The 7,671-nt window shown below is 41.6% G+C and overlaps 1 protein-coding gene across 2 annotated transcripts in view; it reads right to left on the bottom strand.

Annotated features, from left to right (window-relative positions):
• Nucleotides 1-766: 766 nt before the first annotated feature.
• c1qtnf1 (C1q and TNF related 1) overlaps nucleotides 767-7,671 on the bottom strand; it is a 30,063-nt gene continuing 23,158 nt past the window's right edge. For both annotated transcript variants that reach the window (XM_080208860.1, XM_080208861.1), the window contains exon 3: nucleotides 767-6,159. In XM_080208860.1, coding sequence (XP_080064986.1) covers nucleotides 5,609-6,159 — 551 coding nt within the window. In that variant the 3' untranslated portion in view covers nucleotides 767-5,608. The remainder of the gene's footprint in view (nucleotides 6,160-7,671) is intronic.

Here is a 7,671-nt window from a genome sequence, read left to right as displayed (position 1 = left end):
ACCTCACACAGACAGTGACCCAAGCCGGGAATCGAACCCGAGTCCCTGGCGCCGTGAGGCAGCAGTGCGAACCACTGTGCCACTGTGTCACACTGGAATTCCTTCCATTAACCTCTCTACCCTATTAGCTTTGTTTCCTGCTCCAAGATGCTCCTTAAAACTGACCTCTTTGACCACATTTTCGATCATCTGCCCTAATATCTCCTTATGTGCCTCATGTCAAGCGTTGTCTTTTATGAAATAACTTGGGATGTTCTATTATGTTAAAGGTACAGTATAAATCTCAGTTGTTACATGAGAAATGAGCAATGATAACGGCAATGTAATATGGTTTGTATATAATGCTAATTCAGTGGGCGGACACTGTGAGATCGTCAGCAGGGGCTCAAGATCTGGCGAAACATGGAAATCAAAAACCTCACCAAGGAGATCACGATCTCTGATTTTTGTGCCCCTTAACCTGATTTTAATACATTTTAATAAATTTAAATGTAATCAAAAACCCCCAACGCCAGATTTCCCCCCCACAAGATTTTTATACCTCACCACCATGATCACAAAAGGTTCACCCAGACGTGAACCTGTTGAAGAGATCCCTCAAGGGGTACAAAGGCCTGTAATAGCCCCTGGAGGGGAGGGACATGGCCAGACACTGACCTCGCAATGCCTCCAGCACTGTCCTGGCACAAATTGGCACTTTCAGTTGGCACTGCCAGGTTGGCACTGCCAGGTTGGCACTGCCAGGTGGGGATACCAATCTCTGTAAGAGCCCCTGCTCTGCTAGTGTGATGACGCAAACCACGCCCACTTTTTTTTTGCAGTTAAAGGAAGAAGATCTGGAGAGAAAACTGTCCAGTGGAGCTGGAGACTTCTGCACCAGTTTTCTCAGCAGAGAAATACTCTTTTTATGTTTATCTTGCATAAAGAGAATACAGCGGTATCACAATATGAGAACATTGTCAAACGCCAAGGGAGTGCAATAATTCAGCATTTCTGAAGCAATGGAAAATCAGCAGAAACTATGGACACTATTTTCCAGCCCTGCCCACCATCTAGTCTTCTGGCTGGGCTACTGAATCTCCAGCAGCAAGTGGGTCCCGCTGCAACAGGGCAGGAAAATCCCTGCCTGTGTCATAGCATTTATGAGACTGTGTAAAAAGTGGGAAAATAGAGACAATGCTGAAATCAAGTGGCAGGATTATGGACGTGATTTTGCACAATGTTACATCACAGACGTGGCCGACTTGGTTTTTCACTCCTACCAAGACCAGGAAAGGAGGAAGTTTGCAGGGAAGATCCTGCACTCAGTAACACTGTTTTGATATTTAAAAAAAATTGGAAGCTTATGAAGAGCTTGAGGTTGACTTCAGGAAACAACATTTATATTCTGATGCTCACACTTCAGACCATTGAAACCCAAATAGCTTATTGAAGCCACTTATGTTATGTTGCATGTTATATATGACGTTAATACTTTAAAAAGTGAAAGTTAAATTCCCTCACGTGGCACAATGGGAAGGGAGGCTCTTGCCCCATGCAAACTAGGAAGATCCTAGGTTCAGTGTCAGATTTGTGAGAATACATCCCAATGTCATTTTCCATGAAGACATTCGCTAGCTAATCCCTAACATTAAAACAAAATAAAGTTCCTTCAGTCACGCCTCCATAGTGTTTGTATTTGAAAGAAGAGCCATAATTTAGCCTAACGCAATGTTTAAGGTTGGCATTTATCCAGCTCAATAGCTTATATGTCACATCACGAATAGTGAGCCTGAAAAGAAAGGTACCAAAATCGAGACCAATCCCAATATGATAAAAACCTCCTTCTTCTCTGCTGGCGGTAAGGACCCTATTTGAAATTATTCTGAGCAGTTTCGCCTACATGCAGAAGATTGCACTCTTTTGCAGATAAAGCAACACTGTGTTGCGATTGAGCACAGAGTCCTTTACTCTGCCTCAGTCTTGTACTACATTTGACCTTGACCAACTGGTTTCACAACTGGAACTTGCCCCGTCCCCAGAACTGACATAAATCATCCAGGGCGACCTGCTCGAGGTGTACAAGATTATGAGAGACATGGACAGAGTGGATAAGGAGCAGCTGTTCCTCTTAGTTGAAGGGTCAGTCACGAGGTTCAAGATGAGGGGCAGGAGGTTTAGGGGGGATGCGAGGAAAAACTTTTTTACCCAGAGGATGGTGATAGTCTGCAATGTGCTGCCTGGGAGGGTGGTGGAGGCAGGTTGCCTCACATCCTTTAAAAAGTATCTGGATGAATACTTGGCAGATCATAACATTCAGGGCTATGGGCCAAGTGCTGGCAGATGGGATTAAGTGGGAGTTCAGGTGTTTCTAATGTGTCAGTGCAGACTCAATGGGCTGAAGGGCCTCTTCTGCGCTGTATGATTCTATGATTTTCATGGCATGTGTTCAAATACTGTGCTTTCAGTGTGTTGCTGTTTATTTGTTTTGTTTAAATGAGTCCATATTAAAGATGGCTGCTAGATTCTAGAAGACAAATAACATCTCTACCTTTCTGTAATTTATTGAAAACACTCTGCAGGTTATGGAACAGAAGCCTTCCACAAATATAATTTTGTATAATATAATTTGGGTTATTTTTTGCATAAATAGCATGTGTTGAATAAGATTTTGGGCAGGATTTTCCAGCTGCACTCATCCCAGAACCAGAAAATCTGGCCCGAGGTCCAAAGATGTGCGGGTTAGGTGGATTGGCCACGCTAAATTGCCCCTTAGGGTCGGGGGACTGGCGAGGGTAAATGCATGGGGTTATGGGGATAGGGCCTGGGTCGGTAGTACTTGATGCAGACTCCTGCAGTGTAAGATTCTATGATTCCATCAGGTCAACAGAGCCCCCCGCCCCGCCGGCTACGAATCCCGTGGTGGGCAGGAAGGGAAAATTCCACCCGTCATTTTGAAAGGGAAATCAAGTGGAATTAAACCCAGGGTCAAAATGGAAATTAATGTAATTACAGGCAAGTTATGGTGCTACCTGTTGTCCAATTAACATCCACATAAAAGAGATTGGCCATAACAAGGATTGATACTTAAGCCTAAAATTGAGTAAGTTCCCGTTTTACTTAAACATATTTTTATTTAGTTAAGTATTCGTGGAAAAATTACAGATTGATCAATGTAGTTTGTGCATGCAAATGTTGTATGTTAATTTTGTTACAGTAGCAACACTCGAGTCTAAATGTACCAATTAGGATTGCTAGATGTTAGGAGATACGGCGCAACTTGTGGGCCGAAGGGCCTGTTTGTGCTGTAGTGTTCTATGTTCTATACAGGAATGGCAGCTGCCCAGCCTTTTTTGTGGAGCACCCATTCTTGTAATTCTGTGATCAGCCTCAATACAAAAAGGAAAGTCCTTGGCTATGTAAAACCCCGTGATTGAGAGTTTGTCCATTTTAAGACTGGAAATTGAGTCTTTCTGCAGAGCTTAAATGGCTAGCTCTTGTGGTTTGTTTTTAAGGCAGTGAGCTTCCTTGGAACTCTTCAACGTCTGGAAGATGTTCAACAGCATGCCCTACTTTTCAGATGATTCAGTGGAACTTGTGCCAAAGGAAGTGACACACAGGACAGCTGAGAACAGCTCTTTTTAGCTTGAAGTGTCACAGGACCTTGATGTGAACTACATAACGAGAGTTGCACAAAATAGCTACCAGCTTGAATGCTGCAAAATAGGCTACACATCATGATAACAATGATGTCCATAAATGTAGCAGGGTTCACTCTGCTTGCTGCCAAGTTGAAGCAGTTAACTGGAAGCAAACATACAGATGAGCCCCTACATTCGTGAACAATAAATAGGAAAGGATTTGGCAGTGGCTCCTCACTCTGATTTCTCATAAGTTTTGACCAAGTGATGTTTATTTCTCATGTGGACCAACTGGAAAATCTAAGCTTAAGTGCTGGATTTGATAAATTAATATAATTTGTTTTGTTTCACGGTCACAATTCCTTTGGCTAAAAAGTGAATAGAATTACAACAAAAAGAGTTGACAGAAAGACTGACAAACAAAAAGAAAGCTATTTATTTAATGGGAATCTCCAGGGATATAAGACATTAGGCGGAATTTTCCCCTCATGCCTGCCACAGGAATCCTAGCAAATGGTATACAGACCATGGAAAATTCCATTGATCTCGGGTGGGATAGTCTGTTCTGGGGGTGAGTGCGGCTGGAAAATCCCTGCCATTATCTCTGTGGGTAATTTCAATGTAACTAGCTAGGCAAGTGGAATAATAGTTTTGCACCCCATCCAACGTTACAATGAAGTCAATTATGTTATGCTGTGTATTATAAATAATGTTGGTACAGTATTTGAAAATATAAAAGTTGAGTTTTCCCCTCGTGGCTCAGTGGGCAGACAGGCTACTGCCCCATGCAAACCAGGAAGGTCCCAAATTCAATCTCGGAGTTGTGAGAACACATTCCAGTGTCACTTTACATGATGACATACACTAGGTAAACTATAACATTAGAAACAGAATAAAGTTCCTTCGGTCACAACTCCACAGTGTTTGTATTTGGAAGATGTGCCATAATTTATATTTAGGTCCTTAAAGGTCAAGTTAAAGGGAAGATGATGGCCTAGTGGTATTATTGCTAGAGTATGACTCCAGAAACTCAGCTAATGTTCTGGGAACCAGGGTTCGAATCCCGCCATAGCAAATGATGGAATTTGAATTCAATAAAAAAAATCTGGAATTAAGAATCTACTGATGACCACAAAACCATTGTTGGAAAAACTCATCTGGTTCATTAATGTCTTTTAGGGAAGGAAATCTGCTGTCCTTATTTGGTCTGTCCTACATGTGACTCCAGAGCCACAGCAGTGTGGTTTACTCTCAACTGCCCTCTGAACAAAGGCAACTAGGGATGGGCAATGTATGCTGGCCTGGCAGCGATGCCCATGTCTCACAGATAAATAAACAAATGGAATGGAGTTCAAAAGGAGGGTTACAACTGACTCCATGGCTTAGGTTAAAATTGCTCCCTCTTGCCAGCAACAGAATAGATTCTTTGCCATAATTGCAGGGATCCCGTCCCACAAGGATTTTTGTGCATTGCAACTCAGATAATTACAGACACTAACTCACTAATCTCCTAGTCGTCTCATATTTTAACAGCACAATACTAATTGGACACGCAGGTTATAAAAGCAGGTTGCTTGAGTGGGTGTAGTAAAATATCACTGTACTGAACTTAGGGATCTTAATGACAGCCACAGAAAAGAGCAGCAGGGGGCCTGAAGCCTCACTGTATTCCCTGGAAGAACAGAACTCCACAACAGAGATCATTCTAACAGTCTCTGTGATACCACTGAAGCATGCTGGAGGCAAAAAAAGAGCCACTAAAATGAATTCAAATTTCTGAGCTTTGGAAAGGGCAGCTTCATACTATTAACAATGGAATTAAAAAGACATACAAAGCAACTCAGAGGATTTCAGCTACTATAAATCAAGATAAAAGACATGAAACAACTTTAAAAACAGAATCCTGGAGTTTCCCTTTGATAAGCTTCCTTATTCTTTCCTAATAACAGTCCCATATTAACTGAAACATTGCTTATTTAGCTGTTCATTCATTTCTCACTGCTTGGTTTAATCAAGTAGCCATTAAAGGTGATGTAAGTATCAAAGCCATCACTGAAGATGGCGTTCTCCCGTTCTCCCTTAAACAAACGAACCCAGACTTCGTCGTCCTGTTTCAGATCTATCATGATGCTCTGGCTTTGCATGATGCTGCGGTCACTGGGCTGAGCATAGAGAATGACAATCTCCTCTTCATTCTTCATGATGTGCATGTAGGTTTCCTTCTGGTTCCAGGTGTGGACATTCAGGCTAAAGTGATAAATGCCTGGGATGGTGCAGTAAAACTTCCCTGTGAACATGTTAAATTGATCATACAGGTTGACATACACGGTATCAAACACCAATATCTGGTAGTAATTGTTACTGTGTAATTCTTTCTTTCGGCCAACAGAGAAAGCAGCGTAATACATTTTGCATGGCTCTCCAAACTTTCCTGTATTTCCCTTTGCTCCTTTTGAACCTGCTGGACCCCGCATTCCAGGCATTCCTGTTTTTCCATTTTTGCCATAAGATCCTCGTGGCCCTTTATCACCCTTCTCACCTAAAAATAAATGAATAGTATGTTATAAAGCAGTAAATGATCACAGTCTGAAAGATGTGCTGGTCAGATGCACTGACCCGAACAGGCACAGAATGTGGCAGCTAGAGAAATTTAACAGTAACTTCATTGCAGTGTTAATGTAAGCCTTCCTTGTGACTAATAAATAAACTTTCTTTGACCATATATGTCTAACTGTATTCCTTTTCATTAGCTTAAGGTGTAACAATTGGAACCAAAAATTCAAGGTTAAGTGGAGTAATTATTAGATTCAGCACCAATCCTCTCTCTGTAAAGCACTAATAGCCCAAAGGTAGAAGAGTCTAAAATTAGAGGGCATAGGTTTAAGGTGAGAGGGGAGAAAGACAAAAGGGTCCAGTGGATGATGAGGGTTTGGAACAAGCTGCCAGTGGCAGAAGTGGAGGCGGGTACAATTTTGTCTTTTAAAAAGCGTTTACACAGTTACATGGGTAAGATGGATATAGAAGGATATGGGCCAAATGCGGGCAATTGGGACCAGCTTAGTTATTAAAGAAAAAGGCAGCATAGACAAGTTGGGCTAAAGAGTCTGTTTCCATGTTACAAACCTCTATGACTCTATGACTAATAATAGTTCTCGATGATTAAAATAATAGATACTGTGCTACCTCATCCTCCCTTCCCCCCACACCAAATCATCAAGGGCAACATCTTCATGACTTATGTAACATTTTTCTTTACAGACCAAAACTATTCCTTTAACAAATGTTCCAGTAGTTTCCTACAAAGTCAACAATTTATTTGTTCATTCACCTTTATTTGCTGTGAAACAGCCGGCTGATTTTGTGCTTTGCATTGGGTTTGCTAATGTCATTTGTGATATTTACCTGTCAAAAAAGATGAGATCTGTGTACCCCGTGATTGATCTCAATTTTAAATCGATGGATAAACAAAGATTAGAACACGTCACCATGGTTCTATGAAATGGAAATCCTGCTTGACAAATTCATTAGAGCTTTTTGAGCTTGTAGCTAGTAGAGTAAGTAGTGGGAAACCAGTAGTACATTTGGAAAGGCATTCAATAAGTGACACAAAAAGGGCTGTTACACAAACTAAATGCTTTTAGAGTTGGAGGTGATATTTTTGCATGAATAGAGGATAGGTTAATGGACAGGAAGCAGAGATTAGACATAAATAGAGCATTTTCAATTTGACAGGCTATCACTAGTAAAGTGCTGGAAGAAGAAGTGCTGGTGCCTCAACTAACTCAAACTTTTAGTATTGAATTAGGGGAAATGACAGAGATCTGGCTTTGCTGATGATGCAAAGCCGGGTAGCAATGCAAACTATTAGGAAGAAAGAAAATGGCTCCAAAGAGATATAGGGAGGGATTTTCCAGATGCATTCACCCCAAAACCAGCAAATGTCACCCAATGTCACTGAACCTTTGCATGGTCCACCCCACCCTGCCCACTACAAATCCCATGGCAGGCGGAACAGGAAAATTCCCCCATAGAATGAATAAGTAATCCAGAG

This window comes from Carcharhinus amblyrhynchos, chromosome 21 (genome assembly GCF_965287045.1).
Source record: "Carcharhinus amblyrhynchos chromosome 21, sCarAmb.v2.hapA, whole genome shotgun sequence".
In the NCBI taxonomy this organism is placed as follows: Eukaryota; Metazoa; Chordata; class Chondrichthyes; order Carcharhiniformes; family Carcharhinidae; genus Carcharhinus; species Carcharhinus amblyrhynchos.
This window is presented reverse-complemented; position numbering and strand designations above follow the sequence as displayed.